Raw genomic sequence first — 25,136 nt, forward strand, 5'->3', positions numbered from 1 at the left:
ATGTTCGAATTCACTCAAAGCTACGCCAGATACGGCGTTCTTTACCTCCGTCAGAAACAGAACAAACTTGTCCAATGATTCCACATCTCCGGGTAGGATCCGAGGCCACCCCTTTACCTTCTCAACGTATGAGTCAACTAAACATATTGTGTTACCGTACCGCGACTCGAGTAACTGCTTGGCCTCAACGAATCCAGCAGCACCCAGATGAAGACAGCTCCTCACCAGCTGGTTCGGTTTCCCGCTAGTGAACTGTTCCAAATAAAATAAAAGTTCCTCCTGATCATCAGTCTTACTGGCAACACGAGCCTCGAAGGCGCTCATAAATAAACGAAAATCTTCCACGTTACCAGTGAATGGACGTAGCTCCGTGGAAGGGAGCAGAGCACGCCTCACCTGCGAGGACAGCGCACTCGCGGACTCTGACTGCGGAGCCTGACTAGCTGCAGAGACCCTCAGGGGCTCAAGGGCAGCTTCGTCATAGTGACCCACTTCAGCAAGTTGCAACTCTATCTGTAACTGCTCCGATCGAGCCTGAAGCCTCGAATCATCCTGCTCCGCCTTTGCCCTAACTGAAATCCTCTCCTGCTCAACCAGCTGTCTCTCCTGGATAATTCTTAAACGAGCTAAGAGTAGCGAAGCATCAGGAACCGCAGATCCCGACTCGGGTGCCACAAGGGGCATTTGAGGACTTTCCTTCTGCGCTGGAGGGGGCGTCTTTGATTCTATCAGTGCCTCAAACAGCCTATCCACTAACTCGTTCTTCTTACCTGTGATATCAAGTCCCCTAGACTCTAGCTCTCTCTGTAACTCGGTCAGTTTTAACCTGTTCAAATCTTCCCTGGTAGGTGCCATTGTGAATGCAGAGGACAAAAAGATAAGAAAAATTACGAACAAGGATCCAGGATTAAGCCACATCAGCTATTTTAAACACCTACTCCGCATAACACAACCTGTGCAGTGACAAATAAATAAACACACACCTCAAACACTAATACTACCACTTAAACACTAACGATATTACTAGCGTAGTGCACACTCAATACACAGCACCCCAAACCCGGCGTCCATCGCTCATCAACAGCCCAACTGCTCACGGTGGAGCTGACCGACCCCTATTCACTGGCGCCCCGAAACACAGTGAAGCACAATCACCTGTAGCCCCGGGCACGAACCACTGTAGCCTCGGGCTAGTGCTAGTAGCCACCGCGCACAGTCACCAGAGGCGACAGGCCACCCGGCTTCTATCGTCCTCCCGACCTGGCACGATGCCAGAATCACTCACCCACGAGCGGAGATCAGTCTCACTCGGCCGCGGGCTGGTGTCCTCAACCGCAGCGCAGCAGAGAAGCCGACGGACGCAGACGGGCGTGGCCGATGAAGACCCAGCCGTAACTGTAGCCGCCACGGCCTCAGCCGTGGGCCAAACCGAGCGCCCTTGTAGTCACACACGCTGTGCCGTCAACTGGACCTCTATTCGTCTGCAGCTCTCGAGGCAGTCCGAAACTGTCCGTTACTGCCCGGACACAAACACACAGACAATGCATCGGTCAGTACACAATCACGTCCACAACCGACATGTCCGAACAAAACGACATATTGTGAGCCGTGCATTGAACATAACATGAAATAAATATTGCTGCAATTCTAGAACCAATGTTAATATTACGCTATCATTTACTCGATTAATTAACACTTAACAATTCGGGCAACTTCGTACAGTAATTCAGACGCAACGTTTAACATACCGGCTGTTCACGTCTCCGGCGCTCAACAAGTCGATCTCGTCACGAAGATCGCTCCGTCCACACGGTCCGTCACGGGGGAACCCACAGCCACAGCTCGGCCGTCAAACATCCCCGGACTCACGAGCAGCCCGACTCCGCGGTGCTCACTCTGCCTAGCGAAAGTAAACACGTACATAAATCAAACTCGAACAAACAGCTATATTACGTTAATGAATCGATCAGCATGTTTATAGCAATATCAAGAAAGAACAAAGTATAATTCAAATACAGGATCCACTTACAGTTCGCGCAGCTCCAGCTCACACGTCCGCCCCTCAGCACACTGGGCACAAAACAACGCCCTCTACTCGGCCCGCACAAGGGTCACGCTCGGTCACGTGACCGCGGCCAGCTGCCACATCGGCACTCGCCCGACTCAGCTAGAGGTGCAAGTCCGACTCAGCTAGAGCTGCTGACGTGTGGCATCAAAGGAAGGGTGAGGGATTCAATGCGGACCGCGGGCGCCATTAACAGCCTGCCTTTTACTGATTTCGATAGATCGCCACTTATCCACAGCAATTTGTAGCGTCGGGAACGGTCTCATGGCGAGCAGTTGCCGAAGCGCCTCCGAGTCACGAATTCCAGGGACGAATGCGTAGCGAGTCTATCCTCTATGCACTATAGTCGCATAGTTCAACTTCTCCCGAAAATTACTATGAAGAAGATGTTAAACGATTCAGCTTCTCGCAAGGCCCTATATATGGTCCTTCTCGCTAGCGACGTTCCTCAAAGAGGACCCAATCATGTGCGACATTCCACAGACACCGGAGGAATTTTTAGACCTTGTCGAAAACATCCTCTGGGCTGCCGTCAACATCGCCGATGACGTGCTTCAGTGTAGCACGCATGTCATCCGTGAAACACGAGCGGAGACAGGCGATCTGCTCGGTTGGAGACAGCTTGTTGCCTGTTGGGTCTCGCAAGCGTGGCGTAGTCTCTCCAGGCCTGACGCCAGCTTTTGAACGACTGCACTGAGACGTCGCGGCTGATTTTTTTTTCTTTCTGAAGGATGGGTCGCTCTCACGGCAGGGCCATCCGCCCAGCCGGTGCCAGCATGGGTGGCGAACGCCATAGCAACGTCAGTTGGAGCACTGTCGGCTCGCTGGCGATGGTGGACTGAGATATAATCTGAGATAGACACTGAATCTGCTCATGATGTTGAGACTCCAGTCATTCAATGTGTCCCCATACCGCTGTTCTTGTCTTTCCGCATCGTGGCGCTATCTGTGACTCCAGGAGAGCAGCCACCCACTCCGGGAAAAGCTCCTCGCTAGCTGCCGACGATGGTTTCTCCTTCTTTTGCGGGGTTTCTTTGGAGCATGACGAACTGGAAACTCAAAGAGAGATAAGTATTGCTAGTAGTCGCTTGAGTAATGACAACACTCGCTCTTTCGTGTGTGATTGGTCGATGATGACATCCTCATGATGTCATGAAATGAAAAGTCGATGATGATGAAAGCGTGCGGGTCGGACGGCATCAGCGCGCGAATAGTCCGTGAGTGTTCTGCCGAGCTTTCTGTGCCGCTGTTCATGTTGTACAGGCAGTCACTGTCATCTGGGGTCTTTCCGGACAGGTGGAAGGAGGCGAATATTGTTCCCATACATAAAAAAGGATCAACAAAAGTGGCGGCAAACTATCGTTCGATTTCACTTCTACCGTTGTTTGGCAAGGTTTTGGAGAGGATAGTGTATGAGTCACTGTATGCGCACGTTCGCGGTGTTCTGTCTGAGAAACAGCACGGTTTTATCGAACATCGTAGTTGCGAAAGTAACCTATGTCACATTGTCCGTGCAGGCTGGCAGGCAATCTCAAACGGTAACCAGCTTGATTGCATATACACCGACTTCTGTGCCGCCTTCCAAAGTGTTGACCACCGTCTATTGTTACACAAGCTGCACAAATCGTACGATATCAACGGCCCTGCTCTTGCACTACTAGGCTCGTTTTTAGAAAACCGTAAACAGCGGGTGGTGTTAGACGGTCAAACGTCTGCTTGGACTCCGGTGATTTCGGGCACGCCGGAGGGTAGCCTGATTTCTCCCCTCTTGTTCATTGCATTTATTAATGATTTGCCATCGTATGTTCACTCAGAATGCCTGATGTACGCTGACGATGTGAAGATTTACCGGGAGGTACGCACAGGTGCAGATGCCGTGCTGTTATATGACGATCTCACCCGCCTAGTAGAATGGTCGTCATCCTGGAGATTAAAACTAAATGCGTCAAAGTGCAAGTCATTTACCATCACTCTCAAACGGTCACCCATCATCAGTCCCTATAGAATAGGTGGAGTGACGTTAGATCGCGTCACCACTATGCGCGATCTGGGAGTTACTCTGGACCAGAAACTCACCTTCGAGCGGCATGTTGATTCGATTGTCGCGGCGGGCAATAGAGCACTCGGCTTGTTGATTCGGTCACTCCAAGCCGGAGAGAGAATTAGGTATGACACTGGCGCTATCACCTCAGCATACTTCGCCAATGTACGTTCGGTTCTCGAGAACTGCAGTGTTGTGTGGGGCGGAGCGGCGAGAACACATACGGATCGCATAGAACGAATCCAGCATAAATTCCTTATTTGGCTTACAGTTAACTCTGTCACCAACTCGGATTCTCTCTCTTACGAAAATCTTCTTTCGGCACATTCTTTCACTTCTCTGGCAGCACGACGGGTGCAACATGACTTGGTTTATGTAGCTCGTCTTTTCAAGCACAAAATTGACTCCAGTTCCCTGCGATCTCATTTTGGCCTCGCCGTCCCGCCTCGATCAGTTCGCCGCCGTGATCTGCTCGCCGTGCCGTTCGCCAGAGTCGAAACCATCAAGAATGGGCTCTATTGTAGGGTGCCGAGGCTCGCAAATGAATTTCTGCGTGAAAACAACCAGCTAGACCTGTTTACGGACTCCTTAGCCACAGTGAGGAAAACAGCTAAGTCTTACGCTGCTCAGCTATCCTCCCGCGCCTTTCCCACAGACCAATGATGTTGCCGTGTGTCGCAAGATTGCGGTCTGTTTTGTATCATTTACTGTATACCTTTAGTACGTGTTTGTATGATCAGTGTGCCTATGCCTATGTGACTTTACCCGTAAATGGGCTTTTCCCGTGGGTGATACTGTTAATAAATGAAATAAATGAAATGATGATGTCGTCAATGGGCAAAAAAAAAAAATACCTACGCTTTGTGCTCAGGAGCAAGCGACCGACTGGGTTTTGAACCAGAGATAGGTACATCCCTTATCAGGTCGTAAGAAAGTCGTAAGAAGTCGTAAAAAGTCGTGATAGTTATCCACGAATTGTGTTAGTCATATCGGTTTCATTGACAGTTGCGTCATTTTATGACCTCTGCAGTGGTGCTCACGGTTTAATGATCCGAAGAGTTGTCCGTCTTGCGCACACAGATGTATGTATTCCCCTCCAGACAATCACTGACCGACTGGGCGCCAGCTTAGCTAACTGCAGGCCCGTACGACAGCACATACACCAGCGCGAATTAACTTCTTCCGCTGATACTAATGCACATAACAATAGGCTGATGTTCCATTCACATCAGCATGCATCAGCGATATCATTTCGTTGGGCGATTTGGCGGACGAGTGGGAGCTCTTTCTGCCACCTAGTAGCGGACCGGGCTCACCACAGGTACCGCTGTCATCCACCAGGGTGAGCGCAAGGCCAACCAGTTTCCTTCTGAGCCCCGTTAGGGTACGGAATCAGGGCGCTTGGGTAGAAATATGACTCCACCTGGGCCGAATTATATACCTGTCACTTGTCCCAGTCAGAATGAGGCGACGACTGAACGGAATTGAGTGCTAGTTTTGTTATTCATCTAGTTGATGTATGCAAACGTTAGATGGGCTTTGGAATGGAAATAAAACCTATTTCACTTCGGCTCTAGTCATTGAAAAAGTTTGCAATCATTTGACTTTGTAACCGCCCATAAGCTAAGCCCGAAAGCTATTCTGCCGGCCTCATAGCTCAGTCGGTTGAGCGTTGGACTCTGCGTGGTGAGAGCACGCGTTCCCGGTTACAACAGTCCGGGTTCGAAGCGCGGCGGGCGCTTGACGTTTATGTGCCTCCTGACAGGTATTGTTGCGGTTGGTGGCAGGCCGTAACCAGGCGAAGTCAGTGAGGGGGCCGGCCGTGCGCGACTATGTGTGCACGTTAAACTTTAGACTCTAAATTCTGCCAGAGAACCGGAATTGCACGACCGGAGGGTAGAGGGCAGGGTCAACGCAACAAGCTTCGCTTAGCGGGGGCTCTCTCCTTGTCAATCCTTCCGAATTGGAAGTCCAATCAAAATGTTTGGACTAAATTTATAAAAAACTGGTTCGTGACATATAAAATTAGATCAACTATAAAATCCTTAACTAAAATACCAAGTAAAGAACAATTGAAATAGGACTACAGCTATGTGTGAGACAAATATAGTTTTTAAATTTTATTGGCAGTGGTATCGAAGAGAAGATTCGTTGTTCAAGTTATCGTTCACCTCATTTTCTGCGTCGCTGTAAGCCCATCCGCATCACTACCATAGCTCCTCGTTCCGCGGGCTGACGGTCATCCCACTGAACCCCACCGCACCAGCAGCTCCAAAATCGGAGCATGTCCCTCCGGAATGAGTGTTTGAAAGGATGGGTAACAGGACCGTAAACACGCTTGTCCCAAAGGGACGGGCTCAATCACTGCGGCACCCCAGCCGGCGCGGTGTGGTGGCTGAATCAGCCCCAATGATCCCCCTTATCGTCTTATCCGACGACCGATGTTGATGAGCATTGTCTAGAAATTGCATTGGTAGTGTCCCACATCCATCTTAATTGAAGCTTCGACAAAAGATACATAAAATGGCAAATGCCCTAAAAAGCCCTAAAACGTGTACACTTAATTTAACGTAAACTTAGCAATAGGACGGTATAACCAGAATGTCTTCCTATACCTACTGTTATTTTGCATTTTCCAGGTAGACCAACTCTGCTAGTCGATTGAAACTGCAGAGTGCCTTTTCATAAGGTTGTTTGCCGCTTGGAAAACTGTAGTGTACAGTAACGTGTTTAGTAATTTATGTGATTTGCAAAACGATCTTGGTGGCATAAGAAGGAGGCTGTAAGCTTGTTATGGATGCAGTTATTTGGCTCATATACTTTTTGTTTAATTGTGCCACAATTAAGTATGGTACAGCATGGTATTTAAAGCTCACGCCTTTACGTAGGTAAGAAAGTATATGCATTTATTTTTAGTGTTCCATTTCATGAATTTTGAGCTTCAATAGGTTAAGAGCTTTAATACCAAGTAAAAGTATGCGGTAACTCATAGACCATACTTCCTCTAGAAAACGGCAACCGCATGAACAATGGGTACATACTAACATACTAAGCTAAACATACATACTAAGCTGGCATAGCTCCGGACATTGCGAAGCGTTAAGTCATAGGTCTTCCTGTGGTAAACGGTCGACATTCATGACGCCATATTCCGCTTCTGGTGTTTTATCACACTACCAAACGGTGCTGTTTTCCCAAATGGTAGCTGCTTATTCGGATCAGTGACGGAAATCCCTGAAACGATCCTTCTGTGAGCTGGGCGTCACAGCCCCGCCGGGCGGACTTTTCGTGCGCGTTGGCCGGCGCCCTTCACACACTGTGACGTCGGACTGAGGCCCGGGTACACGCGTCACATCGGCTGGTCGCTGAGTGTTTATACTGAGTTTGGACAGAGTCACACAGACATATACAGCGGCGCCGGCGCGGTCAGCAGTGCACACAGAGGTGAGGAACGCCGCGGCGGGGGCTGCAGCCGCCGGACAGACGGATCGCGGCACGGACAGGACGGTAGCACTGGCACCAGGACAACAGACAGCACGGCACGGACACGGTAAGGGTGCAACGGGTGTGCTAACGGTAGGAGGTTGCGCCACACGGTCAGCGAAACCTTGCATAACTGTGTGTATATAGGCGCAATTTGTGAAAGCAGTGAGGGTGTATGACCACTGACCAGGTATAAACGCCGAGATGGTTCCCCTAAACACGTGTTGTGTTGTTTTCTACAAAACAGCATTGGTTCGTGTATCGCCTTCACCTATTCTAGCAATGTACACTCAATTTAATGATCAAATTCAATTTCCAAATCAGACTTCGATGAGGATCTCGTGAGATGTTATGTTCGTCCGACTGCTATAATATAGCGTAATTATTAATATGACGTGGTTCTGTTGCTCACGCTTACAAGTAGTTCAGCGACAACAAATAATGCGATAATCAGAAGACCGTTCTCAAGCAGTCTCGATCTAGAAAAAAATGCTCCATGTCTGAGGGAGATAATTTTTGGACCATTAAATGGGAGTATTAAGTTGACAAGACGAACAAACCCGAACACGGTGCCCCAATCTTATAAACGAAGAAACTATAATATGGACATAAGACAGTGGAATCGAATATGGGTCATGGCCTCGAGCTGTCGCATGTTTATGATTGAAACTCAGTCGGAGGTCAGTCGGAAGAGCTGACCACACAGACTCGGCCACAGATGTCTGATTTTGGCCTGAAACATCAATATAATAGTCCTCATCAGACAAAATCTTCTTTATTTGATGGCCACTGACCGCGGCTTCTTAGTAACATATGCTCCTACAGATCCTCTGGACGCTATCCGTGTGAAAGTATGCTGCTGTATGCACTGAGTCATTGCCTTCACTGCTTCCTGTTTTGTGTTTGTGGCGATAAACCTATAGTTGGACAGCTGCCAGGAATTTCCTTGCATGCTATGGACGATTAGCTATGCATTGATTCATACCATAATACCTGTAGTCATGTGCGAACTTATTGACTGTCTGGGTTGAAGTCATGTATGCATATTGCATACGTACGTCCAGAGGCAGACGATTTGCGTGTGTCAAAATAGGCCGGCAGGCAACTGCAATTAGCAGCGTGCAAGAGCGGTGACGAAGCATGGCTTTGTTTCAGATGAAGACGTTTATTCTGCTGACATTCCTCACCTTATTGGCGTACACGGGAGCCCAGGTGGACCCGGCCAGCGACGATGCTGCGTTTTTAGCGTCACTTCTCGGGGAGGTGCCTGCCGACGGACAAACCAACCAGGAGAGCTTCGGCGCCGGCGGCGGCCAGAAGACGGCGAAACCAAAGTGCGGCAGCACCTCCGACATTGACTCGCTGACCTCTGAGCAGTTCCTGGCTCTGCTGTCGGGTGACTGTGATCCTGTGGAGCCGGAGCCGGAGCCGCAGGAGCCGGTGCAGCTGTGCGAGCGTGGCGAGTTCCAGTGCACGCCGTACCACCGGTGTCGCGAGGAGGACATCTACAGCGACGGCATGGGCGACTTCAGCGTGCGCATCGGACTGGCGCAGTACGAGCGAGAGCGCGACTACATCCAGCACTCGGAGTGCCCGCGCTTCGGCGACGTGTGCTGCAGTAATCCGCTCCCCGTGCAGCCGTCCACCCCGCGACCTCCCGAGCCGTACACGCCGCAGTGCGGCCGGCGCAACCAGGACGGTCTGGGCGTGCGCATCGCCGGGTTCCGCGACAGCGAGACGCAGTTCGGCGAGTTCCCCTGGGTGGTGGTGGTGCTGCAGATCCAGGAGGTGGGCGGCGAGCAGCGGCTGACGTTCGTCTGCGCCGGCTCGCTGGTGCACCCCCAGGTGGTGCTCACGGCCGCCCACTCAGTGAACGACATGGCGGACGCTCGGCTGGTGGTGCGACTCGGCGAGTGGGACACGCAGCACGAGTCCGAGCTCTACCTCCACGAGGACTATGATGTGAGCTCCATCAAGATCCACCCGCAGTTCCACGCTCGCCTGCTGCGGGACGACGTGGCAATGCTGGTGCTGAACCAGCCCGTGCCGCTGCAGTCGCACATCGACACCCTCTGCCTGCCCGACCCCGCCGTCAACTACGACAGAGCCGCCTGCGTGACCGCCGGCTGGGGCAAGGACGCCCTCGAGGACGGCCAGTTCCAGACGGTGCTCAAGAAGGTGGATCTGCCGCACGTGCCGCGCGCTCAGTGCCAGCGCATGCTCCGCAAAACGCCCCAGCTGGGACGCTACTTCCGGCTGGACCGCTCCTTCACCTGTGCCGGAGGAAACGAGGGCGAGGACGCCTGCAAGGGTGACGGCGGCGCGCCGCTCGCCTGCCGCGACCCGCAGCAGCCCGACCGCTGGGTGCAGATCGGCGTGGTCTCGTGGGGCGTCGGCTGCGGGGTGTCGGGCGTGCCCGGAGTCTACGCCGATGTGCGTCCTCACGTCGGCTGGATCAGCGAGACTATCAGTGAGGTGGAGCGGGAGCAGCAGCAGGACATTGACCTCAGCATCTTCGAGCGGCGGCTGACCGGACCGCCCGTCTGAGAATGCTGTTTGAATTGGCTAAGGCACTGACGATGAGAGAGTCTTAGCGAAAATAATCTTTGCGTCTATGCAAAGTCAAAATGTCTCGATTGTATGATTCAGCGCTTCGTATGTTACGAAATGCGACAACATGCACGGTTTACAGCGTGTGGAAGCGTAATATGATTAAAACTCTTGCACGGAGCCTTAGCCAAGTAATTGGATGTAAATAAATCAATAAAAATTAATCAAAAACGTAAAAATGCAGAGCTTCAAAATATACCACACATATATAACACACAGTCTCAGAAAATATTTAGCTCCGTATTTGATATGTGGGCAATTTGTAAAATTGATTTAAACACAATCTTTTTTTTTAAAGACAACGGATACATTAAAACTTGAAAAAGTATAAGATGCATGTTACCGTCAAGGCCAGTTTGAGAAATAACATTAAAAATGGAAAAAGCCAATTTAACACTTTTTAGGTAAGATAAACAAAACAAGTCACTTTTGACTGTTTGGCTGTCATTTCTCGTTTTATCTGGCTATCATTTCCCTTTTAATCTCGTTAGCTAAAAACTTGAAGGTATACTTTTCAACAACGCACGGAAAAACCCCGACGTCTCTTTTGAAAAGGAAACAGGCATTTACACATGAACAGCTTAACGCGAACATCGAGGCCACATGAATAGCAAAATACATAGAGTTTATTAATGCTGAATGAGCCGCTACACGTAAGAATCTTATTTGTGATTTTACTCTCCTACCGTGCATCTGAGACAGGCATCTTTTAAATAAAACAATGTAAATCAGAAAACAGTTCTAAGCTTATGTTTCTTTGTTTGAAATATGAAACAGTTTCGACATGGTTTCTTGAGCCTTTTGCTGATTCTCATCGGCTGTGCTGTAGTGCGAGGAGGTGAGTACTTATTATTTCCGAGGAAACTAATATCTAAGTTATCATGATGTATTGATTATTTCAGAGGTTAACGACGCAAATAATTTGTTCTAAACTCTAGTGCCTTATTGTCAATCTATCATGACTGGACTTTTGTTCATCTTTCGAAATATAATTCAGTTGGCGTTTTGTGAAAACAAGCAGTAAGGTGCGCTTCAGTTGATATTACTCTATTTCACCCGCAGATGAGGTAGACGTTTCCGTTCAAGATGATGGTGGAGATGACTCTGAAGAAGTCATTACGAAGGAGGAAACAATAGTGGAAAGCATTCCTGCTCCACCTCGCTCGTCTGCTGTCGAAAAGATCCAGGTCGAAAAAGTAGATGTAACAGGGCCAGATCTTGTCAAGTTGACAAGAAGGATAGAAGATGCTCTCAATGCAGTCATTGCAAAAGTAGTGCAAAGAAAAAAAGAGATCGCAAACGAGCTTCGTAAATTTGAGGTTGGAATAATGAACATTCTTAGACTTCTGGGCTCTGTGCAGCCCAGGTCACGCCGTGAAGCAAAGAAAGGAAGACAGGCTGCCCCCAGTCCAGATGACGACGATGATGATGACGACGACGACGATGACGATGACGATGACGACGACGATGATGACGATGATGACGACGATGATAATGATGACGATGACGACGATGACGATGATAAGAGATAAGTGCTTGGCAGATCGTCCACGACATTTTGGTGTATTTGATCATAGGTCACAATCGATCATCAAGATGAATGCCAACCATACGTGTAATTTGTGCTACTTTATCACATTCGACTGTCATCTTTGCCATCAATCGATGTGAACGGACCGCTGTGTCGCGACTGTCATGTCATGACCACTACGTCATTCAATATGAAAGGCAATAATGACTGCTGTATTATCTACATTGGGACCGTATGTTTGCCCCGCATGATGCGAGTATGGATACAGACCCGATTGCCGCTTATCCCGAGTCGTTCACGTTTGTCCCACTCCCTATGTCTGTCCCTCATGCGTAATCACCTGCGACATTTGAAATGCGCGCATCAATACCAACTGGAAATGATAAGCCAAAGCACTTGTTTGGGCTGACACATATACAGTATTGTAAGTATAGGCAATAGGCATTGCCAGTGATGCATAGAACACAACGAATAAAAGCAAGGGGTCTGTGCCATTCTCAAGGCCCGACTTCAAATACCATCATATCTTCATTTCCAATAAGCCCGTCGCTGGGGTCGAATTGGTCTGGCTTTGTCGATGGCTCAGATTCCCCATTGCATGGGTGTCGTGCTGAGCAGGCTGAGGTCGGTCACGGAAGGTCGCGGGAGAGCGCTGCCCGGCGACTGGCACGGCCCAGGGCCAGGACAGAGCTGAGGGGCACGGACGGCTCGTGACGGCGCACCACCGCCGGCAGCCAGCTAACGCCGAACGCAGCGGGAACTCATTTGGAAACGAATGATATCGGCTCTATTCGCGGGCTCTGACGCTTTAGTGGATTTCGGTGATATGTGGCCGTTAACTGAACCTGCTCCCAGCATGATTATCCGTCATCAATTAATAATGGGTTTTTCTCGGCACAAATCATAAATCTGCATGAAGTTAACTTGTTTTGGAGTTTAACGACAGACTGAATTAATTTCGCACATAAAATCAAAGTATCCTTCTAACAAGCGACTGAGATTGATTTTAACCCTCGCCCGTATTGGTGTTTTGCCAACTGCGAACGTATAAGGGGGGGGGGGGAGGGTCCGCTGGACCCCCTCCCCTTGCCGTTTCGCCCCTGATCGAGCTAGAGCTTCGCGAAAAAACGAGCGTGCTGCCCGTGACGAGGGGACGCCGACGATGCCCAATTTTAGGGTTCTAGGTCATTGGTTGATCTTCCAGGTCAGGTCAACAACCCAAAAGTCGGGAAACTCTGGACCTATTAGAAGGTCGTAAAGTGTGGCTGCTGTGTGTGTGTGTTTTTTTTTTTTGGTGTTGATAACATATATCAGGTTACACTGAGAGCTGTTTTGATTCCTTTTAAGCATATTAGGGGAATTGGTCTAAAACAACACCCTGATCATTTCTCCGAATATACCCCAAATACACTTTCTTTGAATATCACTCTGAAATTCTTCTAATATACCCTACACTGAGAACCTTTTTGATTCCTTTTGAGCATATTAGGGGTTTTGGTCTAAAACAACACCCTGATCATTTCTTCGAATATACCCAAACTATACCCTTGTTCTTTAAATAGCTCCCTTGAATTCTTCTAATATACCCTAGTAAGTACTGAAGAGGAAAGGAATATGATTACTGTTCTATTCCCTGCGATACCCACAGTACACTCCTTCTAACCTACCAAAATACCCTTACATCGAAACCTCTAGTATTCCTTCTAAGCGTATAAGGGGAATATTTTGCAAACTATACTCGCATTATACCACGTAACACTCCCGTATTATTCTGTGATTTCCATCACTGATCTCAATGTATTCTTGCATTAGACCCCACATAAACCCAGAAGGGAAAATAATAATGCCCTAGGTATATTCGTCGTAGAACTTGCTCAGAAACTGTCTCATTACTCTCAGCTCCCTCGTCCGATTTCCCTTTATATATCGTAACACATCCAAAACGAGGGTTAAGGTTCTGTAACGCAGATGCGTTACATTTTTTTCATCTTTCATGCTGAACTGCAAGCTGTGCCACAAGCTGAAACACGGCCATCTGCGAGCGCCGCACAGACACGGTCAGCCGGCTAAATCGGCTGTGATACCCTCTCTCCGTCCCAGCTGGCGTCCACACAGACGGCGCAGTAGGCTCTGACAAACAGGGGTCCTCTATAGATGACCACCCCACTTCATGAGAACCCGGATCTGAAGCCAACAAATAGCATACCGAAACGCGCCATTCTGCCAGCCTCGAGCCATTAATCAGTTTAGCCTTTGGAAAACAAGACTCTGTCCCACGCTCGGCACCCCGCCAGAGAACAAGGAGAGGGGAGTGCAGACCGGCCCTGATTTGAACCAAAACAAGAAAGGGGAGCGGAGACCGACCCGGGTTGTACGAAAACAGGATGAAATGGAACTCGGTCGCCAACGACAAAATATAGGACATCTGGCCGGACCTGACTTCAAAACAAGGGGAGCAGAGGGCCAGGCCCGCCACCTGGCGCCTCAGGCGCCGTGAGCGCCGGCGGCGAATTCCACCCGGTCGCTGCGTGAAAGGGTGCGACTGCCATGGCCGGAGGGGAACCGAACTTTGTCAGCAAATCACGAACTTTCGAGGGCGGAGCCGAGTGCAGCTTCTGAGAATGGAGGACGGAGATTGGACAAGGTGATGCTGCCCGGCCCTCTGAAGTATGACGTCATCAGAAGTATAAGTTGATGAAACGGAACTGAAAAGCTCTCTCGGACGACGCATTCCGCGCTCTCTGGCTCTCTCTCGGACGACGGATCCCACGCCGCTCTTCGCTCTCGGCTCACATCTGACACCGTGGACAGCCCACGAGAGACCAGCGGCAGGCATCACGGCGCCGGCGGCGGCTCCGGCCGCCTGGCCGGGCGCTGGACGGTCACGACCATCATGTCAGCGACTCCATCTCAAGTAAGGTCACGCGGTGAACACGGGTGCGCACCTAGTCCCTAAATCCTCCAAGTAACCCCCCCCCCTTTCGTTACTGCTATGTGAGCCACATCATATTCCCCTTTTAGGTGTCGTTGCGCAATAATTTAGGCCATTCAGTTTAGGTAGTTCAATTTATTTTGGGAACCTTCAGTCTAGGTAGCTTAAGTTCACAATTCGATTCTGTCAATTATGTAACTGTGCGCGTGGTGCGAGACGCGTGCCGACGTGGACCCTCGTCCGGCGCCCCGTGGTGATTTAAGCGGACGGAGGGGATTATGCACCGTGGGGAGTCGGGAAAGGGACGGGCGACTGTGTACCGCACCGCGCGGCTTGTGGGGCTCAGTTGATGGGCGGCCTGGGCCCAGAATGTCTCCTTTAAATTTGACTTGTAAGGGAATTTAAGGTGTTGCGTCGGAGTATGTAAATAAATGGGACTTGTAAATATTGAAATACGAGTGTGAGTAGTGCTGAAGGGGCAGGGATCGGAGGATGGAGCATAAAAGGCCATATGCTAACCCACAGTCAGGAAAGAGGTCGTTTCCAAGGTGTCTGGCCAGAGTAATTTACAACGATCAGTTCTCTTTATCTGTTGATTTTACACAGTGCACAAAGCGATTATACACAACACATGCAGGGCCTCCCTAGCCTAGCCGATACTGGAGCTTCTCCGGTTGACTCCTAAGTGCCCTTGCCAGTGGATTTCCTGGCACTCCATCCTCCCCAAATTATCCCACGGTCCAAACAATAGCGATTACACACAACACCCACAGGACCTCCCTAGCCTAGCCGATACTGGAGCTTCTCCGGTTGACTCCTAAGTGCCCTTGCCAGTGGATTTCCTGGCACTCCATCCTCCCCAAATTATCCCACGGTCCAACAATAGCGATTATACACAACACACACAGGACCTCCCTAGCCTAGCCGATACTGGAGCTTCTCCGGTTGACTCCTAAGTGCCCTTGCCAGTGGATTTCCTGGCACTCCATCCTCCCCAAATTATCCCACGGTCCAAACAATAGCGATTACACACAATACACACAGGACCTCCCTAGCCTAACCGATACTGGAGCTTCTCCGGTTGACTCCTAAGTGCCCTTGCCAGTGGATTTCCTGGCACTCCATCCTCCCCAAATTATCCCACGGTCCAAACAATAGCGATTACACACAACACATACAGGACCTCCCTAGCCTAACCGATACTGGAGCTTCTCCGGTTGACTCCTAAGTGCCCTTGCCAGTGGATTTCCTGGCACTCCATCCTCCCCAAATTATCCCACGGTCCAAATGATAGCGATTATACACAACACATACGGGACCTCCCTAGCCCAACCGATACTGGAGCTTCTCCGGTTGACTCCCAAGTGCCCTCGCCAGCGGATTTCCTGGCGCTCTACCCTATCCAGCGGTCCGAATATAAGGAGCACACATAGACCTTGCCGCACACGAAATATTTGTAACTTTACCCCACATGGACACTGGGGACACTGCAAGGGACGGAACCGGGGAGATAGATGATGCACGTCACGCCCCTGTGCGTGGAAAGTCCACCGACGCGGCCATGGGTTAGGAGGGAGATAAGAAGCGAGTGAAATGGAATTGAAGACTGTACACGTAGAGGAATCGGATTTCCTGAATGAAGCTCAGCTCGGATAGACCCCACTTAAATAGTAGGCCTCGCTTGGGTAAGCCCTGGATACGTGCAATAAGTCGCGAAGTGAAGAGAAAGGGTGAGAGCGAGTTGAGGATCGATTATTGAGGATGAGTGCATAGCCGACAAAGGCTAATCCGTTCGGTTGCCGGCGCGGGCCCCATAAAGCCGTGGCTATACGGAGACGATGCAGGCAGCCCGGAGGGACCTAGTGACCCCGCCCGGTTTTAAAAGATAGGTTAGGTCCGCTATCGGTCCATTGAGTGATCAGCGCAGGATGACATTCGATAAGTGACGTAGGTAGTTTCGGAGATGGTTAGGACCCCAGGCGTCCCAGCGAGGAGACGTATGCCGCCGGTTAAGTAATGTCCCGCGAAGAAACGTGTGATGCTGCAGGACGGGGGTGAACATTAAATACCAAAGCATGCGAGTCGGGTGATCGCGGTAAGTCGGTACTGGCCACCCCGCTGTCAGTCGATTTACTCCGGCCGTGCAGCGGTCATTTCGGTTAGGTCTGTGACGACAGCTTAACTACCAGCAACGGATAGATAGGGCTTCGGGCACCTATAACGCTGGTAGTCGTGGATTGTGTGAAGCCAACGGAGGCTTACCCGTTCGGTCGCCGGTGCTGTTCCAAAAGCCGTGGCTATACGGAGACGATGCAGGCAGCCCGGACGGACCTAGTTACCCAGCCCGGTTTCAAATTTTAGATAAGCCCATTGCGGGCCGTGGTACGCTTAGTTTTCGTTTTATTATAGGCAATTTGGCATAAACTGGTAGTCATGGATTCGTGTAAAGCCGACGAACGACTAACCCCTTTCGGTCGCCGGGGGCTGGCCCGAAAACCGCGGCTATACGGAGACGACGCAGGCAGCCCGGACGGACCTTAGTTACCCAGCCCCGGTCTCAAATTTCAAATAAGTCCCCCGCGGAAACCGGACTACACAGTGCCCTGCGAGCCGTAGTCTCGGAACCGCTGGCCGAAGACATTTATGTTTTTTTTTTGTGTAGGTAGTTCGACATGGTGATGGGACGGACCGCAATAAGTCACGTAACGCGAAGGTCGAGTGCCGAAATATGTGGTGGGTCGTATTCTAATTGTGTAGCGTGAGCATTATGAAGCGTTTGTCTGATGTACGGAACATTGTGGTTATGAAGGGATAACGGTTAAATGACATTTAAGGCCAATGACTCGATAACGACTTTGCGCGCGCCCTAGCACCACCGGGGGAAGTTAGGAAAAAGGGGAGGGACCGGAGATGGTCAACTCTGGTAAATTACGAGGTATAAGTGGACGAATGACATGGTTGTAAGGGGATGGATAAATGGACGAATGATTGATACATATATCTGGTGGGAGATGACCCTCAAGCTAGGAAGGGCGCTGTTGTTTGAGAGTGGGACTTTTTGTTAAATAGAGTTGATTTCTATACCAATATGATCGAGGGTAATTGATTAACATTTATCATTATCTCCCATTCCCTAACCCTGGCCTATGTGTTTCCGATGATTGATCGCCCCGAAGTAGAGTCTGAGTCGGAACGGGTTCGCGAGGGGCTGGACACAGAGGAGGGCTTCTAGGAGCGCGCCGACGTAGCTCTCAATAACGAAAGACACTGGCCGGTTAGCTTGCTCTCCATCACTATCGAAAGACACTGCCGGTTAGCCCCGCAACGCCGCGAAACCCCGCTACAGTTCTATCCCCAGCAGGGCGCGTATGGCTGAATAGCCCAGCGGGACGCGGGTTAGTGGTCAGCAACACGTCCAGGGAGCGACTGCCCGTCCTCCTCGCCCGCCCGGCCGGCCAGTCCCGGCCCGCCGACCGGTCACCGCCGGAGGCGCCGAGCGGCACAGGTACGGTATCTGACAGTAGCGGCAGAGACTGTACACTAGGGTATATTAGAAGAATTCAAGGGAGGTATTTAAAGAATGAGGGTATAGTTTGGGTATGTTCGAAGAAAATGATCAGGGTGTTGTTTTAGACCAAAACCCCTGATATGCTTAAAAGGAATCATTTGAGGAATCATTTGAGTATCTTAAGGGCATTCCGCCAGGAAAACGGCAGAGTTATAGGAGCATGACACACCATGATCAAAGGGAATAGAGAATCGTTTTGGTTTTCAGTGTAGTTTTGATCGCAGATGATGTCTTCATGCATTTTGGGCCAGGGCGGGTCAGGTCAGGTCAGGTCAACCAGTAGGGGTCCTGCCGGGTATTCGTAGAAGCTGTCAACCGCCTCTGACAGCTTCGTAACATGCTACGAAGGCACCAAAACTACTCTGCAAATGCTCAAAAGGCTTCTTAATTCAAATTCAGCTCCAAAAACTAGCCTAGAAACACGTAAAACTCGAAAAAGTAAACCGAGGCCATCAAATGTCATTGACCTGACCTGACCTTCAGGTGACCTTGACACTCAACCTCATGCATTAGAGCAGCATCATATCACCATCACATGTTTTAGAGCTTGAAATCACGAAAAGACTGCAAACGCACAGCTAACGCGAGCCGACATGTGCCGAATTGCGATTCTGGTCAAACATGGTCTTGAAAAGTAGGTCACAGGTCAAAGGTCATTTGGGTCAGGATCATGATATTTTTAAAATAGGTGTAAAATTGATCAACTCGAGGGTACCGAAAGTTTCGTCGCGATCGGCCGCTTTTTACGCAAGTTATTCGAAAAAAACGAGGGGGGTCCGTTCGACCCCCCCCCCCCCTATATCGTACGAGGTTTAAAGGGACTATCCCACATTTAACATGGGGTTTCATGGGTTGAGATAGCCAAGTTTGCGGCGAGGTTCAGAAACCACTATCTATCTAGGTTGCAACCCCCGCGGCATCTTGGTGTTGAAGAAATTCGTTCCCTTCATTTGAAAATGGGCCTTGTACAAGGCCCTATCTTCAACATGGAGCGACCGTTAGTGTGACGTCACCTCGTTTAGTCATTCTGATTTAAATGGGTTTGTTCGTTGAAAAATCGCTTAAAACTTGGTCTGAACTTTGTTGTGGTGCCTACAGAGTAAAAAGAATCAGCTTTATGACAGTAATGTGGCCTGGGGAAGGAGGTAATTTTGGGCTGTGACGTCACATATTTGAAAGTTTGTGTTTGGAATATGGGAAGCCTAAGATGTTTAATGAAAAATAAATGCCAGAACCGTGTTCCTGGTCATCCAATCTATAATGTCGGGCACAATTTAACTGGTTTTAACAACATTTTAGAAGGTGGGATAGTCCCTTTAAGCAGATTTGACTTGAACTCCAGGGAAACGTCATGCTTTTTCTAAAATTATACAAGAAACTCATTTACATAGAGCATGCTAACAGCTTTTTTTGTATTTGTGTGTTGTGCCATCGGTAGTTTCCATATTTCACTGGTTGAGCGCTTGGGCGCGTTTGTTGTGCGATAAAGCATTATCAATACACTGTAAACTCATTTTGTCGGTGAACAATATCACTGAAACCTATAGGTTTCAAGCCTTGAGCACATCATTTTATTACACTAGGCATTCATACTTTGTCAAATCATATAATTATTAGCTAACTACACATGGTGTAGCTGCTATGTTTATTTTATTTAACACCGCCATTCAACGATAAGGTAGTTGTTGAGACATCACATTTTCAACACTCAAAACTCGATGAAAAATAAGCTCTCGTCTGCCTTAGAGACCGGAGGCGTCGGGGTAGTGCTCGGTACCGGAGTCCGCTTCTGGTTCTGCTCTTGCTGTTCTCCACTCACCCTCTGAAAAATACACAACAAGGTGATACCGTTGGCCATGCCATAGAGTTGATGCGCCATTATCGATACGAAGACCATTTCATTAGACAGCTCTCTATACATCACTATCGACGTAACGGTGGACAAGTCGTTAATGTACAGGTCCCAGGTCCCATGATGACGAGCAAAGAATTGTTCTATTACAGCCCAATGTTGTGGTCTCAGCATATTTCTCAGGTTGTTTCTGGACCCAGCTAATAGCTCCCGGCAGAGCATATTCAGGGAGGCTCGTAAGTCTGATGCGATTTTTTTTAAACCCGCAACAACTACGTGAATTCGTGTTAACCATTGAGTTCTAATCAAATATAACAATTAATTCGGACACTTTCGCTAAATAGTCAATAGGCTCGCATTAAATTACCTATCAAATACCAGTTACCACCAGCTTTGGCTTTCGGGAGAGAGATATGGAAGAAGAATAGCATCCCGAGATGCTTGAGTGATGAGTTACTGCACCTTATGTATACTTTAACATCGTGTCTTGTCAGATCATTCCCCTTTACACCATGACTAGCAGAATGCCTCAAGCCCTCCGGTCCTATGACGCTCGGCACACGTCGCCCTGCAACGTCCAAGTCCTTCTGTAAAAATCGCTAATCAGGAGCTCTTTCGGCGTCCTCACCTCTTTGATGTCACAAGGTATTATCGCCACTCAAGGTGCCCAAAACACAGTTCAGCAAGCGGCGGGCGGGGCTTATAGGGGAGACCATCCTCGCCAATTACGGTGCCCAAACACAGCTTTGCTCGCGGCGATTGGTGTCGTGAGGGGGGAGAGAGAGAGAGAGAGAGAGAGAGAGAGAGAGAGAGAGAGAGAGAGAGAGAGAGAGAGAGAGAGAGAGAGAGAGAGAGAGAGAGAGAGAGAGAGAGAGAGAGAGAGAGAGGAGCCATCCCCGTTTATCACGTTCACCTGAGCCTCCAGGGTAGCTAGCCGGTTGTACTCGTCGATGGGGGTGCCTTCAGGCAGGTGGTCGGGCGGCTGCGGCGCGGGCCCTCTCTTCCTTCTGGGCAGCGCCGTGTTGGACTTGAACCATCGCTGAGGGCACGGGGAACAGGCAATTGTTGTAAAACGTGGTGCAAGATGTTGGGGTTGAGTAAGACGCATCCAGCAATGATTATAGTTTCCAGCGCTGTTTTAGTGATGGCATTCCCTGAGGCTAGTTACGGTCAGTAGGTAAGACTACATAGTTATTGGTCAACTGGTTCGAATTCGGTCAGTTGGGTTGAGAGTCAACCAAAAGGCCGCTCAGAGTCAGCCGGGAGTAGCACAGGGTCTCAAAGTCAGCTGTGTCAGCTATCTGCTGCGCATTGGTGTCAGGTGTCAGCCCACCGCCCGACCGGCCACTTCGCCGCCCACGGCGGTTACGGCTGCCTGAATGAGTGCACCAATCGAGCGGCCGGGGGCGCTGGCTGCGTGACAGCGGAGCGTATCGACAGGGGCATCGGTCCGCCGGCGACCCCCTCCTGGTCGGGCCCACAACAGACCGTTCGGGTCTGATCGACCGATGGGCCGACGCGCCGCCGACGCAGTCCGATAATTCACCGGACTCCGGCCGACTGATTCGTGATGGGAGTTCGATCCGAGTGGTTCGCTTTCGGGCTATGTTGGACGGTGTATTTTTGGACAAAGGTGATAGAGAAGTGATGTGACGCTGGGCTGTCCGAGACTGTTGGTCGGGAGACTCCTGGTCGGCCGACGAATACGACGGAGGATGGGTTCGTCGGAATGAGTGTGATAAAACACATCAGTTGCGGTCTGTAGAATCTGACCCAGGCGCGGTGAAGTTCAGCTAACCGTGAAAAAGACAGCCGCTGCACCCGGCATTGCGCCGCCGCCTTCCTTTCAATACGAGTCGGCTGCATACACCGGTCGATGCTGAGGCATGCCGTCGGGGTCGGCACAAACAGTCGGTTTGGATCGCGGCTTCGGCCAGGTGCTGGCCCTCAGACGAGCTCGATAAAAAGGAGCGCTGAAGCGGCAGCTCACCGGCGCCGACACATGCACGGGCACAGCCACACGCAACACGAGTGGAGAGTCGGCCTGCAGCCGGGGCCGAGTTATTCCGGGAAACACACCGAGCGGTTCGGTGGCGTTACCATGCTGCCGTACAGGAGAACGGCGGAGACGAGAACTGTGGAACTCTGGTGAAAGGATACGAATAAGGAACTAGGAAGAAGTAGTTTTTAACTTATGCCCACATAACATGCCATAAGTTTCCGTGTAATTTACTGTTAACGTTTGTTTACAACTGCAGCAGAAAACTTAAAGCATGTACCTACTTATACAAGAGCAAGAAGTTCATTTAGACTTCTCAAGCACGTCCAAAATGTTATGAAATATGAAATTTCGATGACGCTAGAACCGAGTGATGTTAGTTGATCCGTTCTGGGATGTCAAACAAATACTCGTACTCGTTGCACATTGATAGCTAAGCTGGAAAACTACATAGCAGCGCATGGATTGTCTGGAAAAATGCCAGTGGCTCATAAAACTTGCTAGTGCCTTGCAGAATGTAAAGTTGCCAAAGCAAGTTCTTTGTCAGGTTGCATGCGTTTGAATTAGCCATTATGTTGAAGGCATATTTCAAGCGTGATACGTTTTTGGGTACGATCGATTAGATTATGTAACAGTCCAATATACAAAAGAGCGCTCGTCTGTCAGTATAACACTGCGGAGGTGAAATGCATATTTAGCGCTTACACCGAAAATGGAATGCGAGCTTTATCGCTGTTCATTTTATACTTCTCGATTGGGTGGTTATGTCATGAGCTAGGTTTTCCTGCAATAAAGAAGACAAGAGTTCTTAGTTTGGAAAACAGATTGTTGTAATACAAGATGTGTTATGAGTAATTATGATATGTGAGGTACATATAATGGGACATTTATTACGACAGGTCCAAAAAATGTTTAGGTTATTCTAGGCATTTTTTTCAATTAAATTCAAACTCTATCCACTCTTCCATTTCTCTTCAATCAGCCAAAGACAATGGGATTTGTATGTGTTCACGAATCTCCTTCCTCAGAATGAGGAGGTTTGATGTACTCCAAAATGGAGCTGCTTTGTACTGCACGTGCGATGGGTAGTGGGTAATGGGTAGGTAACTAACAGCCCAGGCGCCAGCTACACTGTGTGATGAGCTCGTACATACACTGTGCCGGTATGTTTGTACCATGCTTTGCGCATCAGCACGTATCATAAAACCCCCAGGCTCACCTCTAGACACTGGGGCTGATGGATGGGCAGCGAGTTTGCCCCGAACTGCCGTCCGCACACGTAGCAGACGACGAACGTGGGCCCGGCGGCGGGCCGGCCGTAGCGCGCCAGCGTCTCGGCCAGGTGCCGCTGCTGCTCCTCCTCGCGCAGCCGCTGCTGCGCCTCGTCCTCCTGCTGCTGACGCTGCTGCGCGCGCTTCTTGTCGCGCTGCTGCTGCTTCCGCTTGGCGGCCGGGTCGAGCGACGGCTGCGCGTGAAACCGCACCGGCACCGGTTTCTGGATGGAGTGCCGTCTCCTGAAGAAGCGGCGCGGCGCGGCGCGCGCCGGCTCCCGCTGGCCCTCCTCCGGGTGGCTGTGGAAGCGCTCCGGGTTCTCGGTCTTGCCGCACGTGACGCAGGGAGAGGGCATGCCGTCCCGGTACCGCGCCACCGCCGGCGGCGAGCGGCTGTGGCTGCTCGACCGGCCAGGAGAGAGAACGGCCGTCCGCGCGCGCTGCTCGATGTTGGGCACGTGCAGCTCGCGCGGTCCGACGGCGAGACGCATGGTGCCCGGCCGGGCCGCCCGGCTGCTGGACGACTCGCTGACGTCATCAGAGACAGGTGATGAGCTGGATGACGCGCCGGAGGAGCTGGAGGACTTGGAGGATGAGGAGGAGGAGGAGCTGGTGGAGCTGGAGCCGGAGGAGGAGCCCGCCGGCCGCTCGGCGCCCGACAGCGAGGTGAGCGCCAGCAGCTCGCTGCAGCGGTGTGCCGACATGTCCACCTGAGCGGCGTGTTCGGCGGCCAGCACCTTGGGCCGGCTCAGGGTGGTGGTCTGCGGCCGGGCGGCGCGGCCCCCGCCGGGGGTGCTGAGCCGCCCCGGCGCGCCCGCCGCTGGCCCGGCCGCCAGCGCCGCCTTCAGCAGGCCGTTGCTGGAGGGCCAGGAGGCGGTGAGTGACGCCACAGAGGCGGCCGGCTGAGGCGGCGCGCGGCGCACGGGCAGCGCCTCCAGACGGACCGGAGTGGCGGCGCGCCGGCCGGCCGGCAGCGCCCCGTTCGCCGCCCGCCACTTCTCCAGACATTTGGGCTCGTGCAGCGCGATGGAGCGCGAGCCGAACTGCTTGTGACACACGTAACACTCTGCGAAGGTGGGCGGACGCACCGGCGCTGCTGGAGAGCCGTCATCTAGGTCCATCATCTGCATCGCGTAGGAACGTCTAAATGAACACGGAATCGGGTGAGCACGGCACTCCCACGTTGGTTTCTATTTGGTTTTTATGGCCAGAACGTCGAGCACTCGCTCATTTCAAAATGAGAAGTTCGGGTTTTAACACTGAACAGTGAATTTGAATGTCATCCACGGTAAAACAAAAAGCGCGTGAAATGCTTGATCGACGAAGAACTTCACCGTTCCCAGTACTGTCTGATGCTGTTTGAGGTTTGCGGGTCTTCTCACTAATCAATTGATTCGCGTTGTCGTTTGACTTGCCGACAACTGAATGTCTCTCGTAGACGCTTTCGTAAAAGGTCAACACTTTGAATGTAATGCGGAGAGCTGTCGATACTGCTGAGAAGCACGAAGCGTTGTCCTCACCACGTCTCCCGTCCAGCACATCGGCACTCGGCACTCTGCAGGTCACGACGTCAACTGGCTGCCGCAGCGTCACGCTGGTCTGCAGGGCGGGTTCAGACGGGGAGTCTCACGATAAGCGCGGACTTACACGGTAAGTCCGGCGCTAAGTACCGACTTACACCGTCCGTCAGTCACTGGGCGGCGACGACCCGGCGACGGTCGACTCCCGACCTCCACTGTGGGCGGCAGCGGCCGGCGACGGGCACGTCCGATCGATCCCATCAC

General features: G+C 50.9%; 2 protein-coding genes across 2 annotated transcripts; one reads left to right on the forward strand and one right to left on the reverse strand.

Moving 5' to 3' along the window:
• Window positions 1-7,403: 7,403 nt before the first annotated feature.
• Window positions 7,404-11,960, forward strand: LOC122379882 (phenoloxidase-activating factor 2-like). Its single transcript, XM_043362460.1, has 3 exons — window positions 7,404-7,656; window positions 8,745-11,037; window positions 11,262-11,960. The coding sequence occupies exon 2, from the start codon at window positions 8,745-8,747 to the stop codon at window positions 10,134-10,136; it is 1,392 nt and encodes a 463-aa protein (XP_043218395.1). The 5' UTR covers window positions 7,404-7,656; the 3' UTR covers window positions 10,137-11,037; window positions 11,262-11,960.
• Window positions 11,961-19,796: 7,836 nt separating this feature from the next.
• On the reverse strand, window positions 19,797-24,519 carry LOC122379887 (zinc finger protein 474-like). Its single transcript, XM_043362470.1, has 3 exons — window positions 23,301-24,519; window positions 20,996-21,121; window positions 19,797-20,052 (listed from the first exon to the last, which is right to left on the reverse strand). Exons 1-3 carry the CDS (start codon window positions 24,480-24,482, stop codon window positions 19,939-19,941), a joined length of 1,422 nt encoding a protein of 473 aa, XP_043218405.1. The 5' UTR covers window positions 24,483-24,519; the 3' UTR covers window positions 19,797-19,938.
• Window positions 24,520-25,136: the final 617 nt, after the last annotated feature.

This window comes from Amphibalanus amphitrite, unplaced genomic scaffold (genome assembly GCF_019059575.1).
Source record: "Amphibalanus amphitrite isolate SeventyFive unplaced genomic scaffold, NRLGWU_Aamphi_draft 000009F_arrow, whole genome shotgun sequence".
Taxonomy (NCBI): domain Eukaryota; kingdom Metazoa; phylum Arthropoda; class Thecostraca; order Balanomorpha; family Balanidae; genus Amphibalanus; species Amphibalanus amphitrite.

Coding starts and splice junctions, on each gene's coding strand:
- LOC122379882 (XM_043362460.1), top strand. CDS start 8,745: ATGAAGACGTTTATTCTGCTGACATTCCTCACCTTATTGGCGTACACG.
- LOC122379887 (XM_043362470.1), bottom strand. CDS start 24,482: ATGCAGATGATGGACCTAGATGACGGCTCTCCAGCAGCGCCGGTGCGT. Junction 21,122..23,300: donor ATCAGCCCCAGTGTCTAGAG/GTGAGCCTGGGG, acceptor CCGTGCCCTCAG/CGATGGTTCAAGTCCAACAC. Junction 20,053..20,995: donor TAGCTACCCTGGAGGCTCAG/GTGAACGTGATA, acceptor TGTATTTTTCAG/AGGGTGAGTGGAGAACAGCA.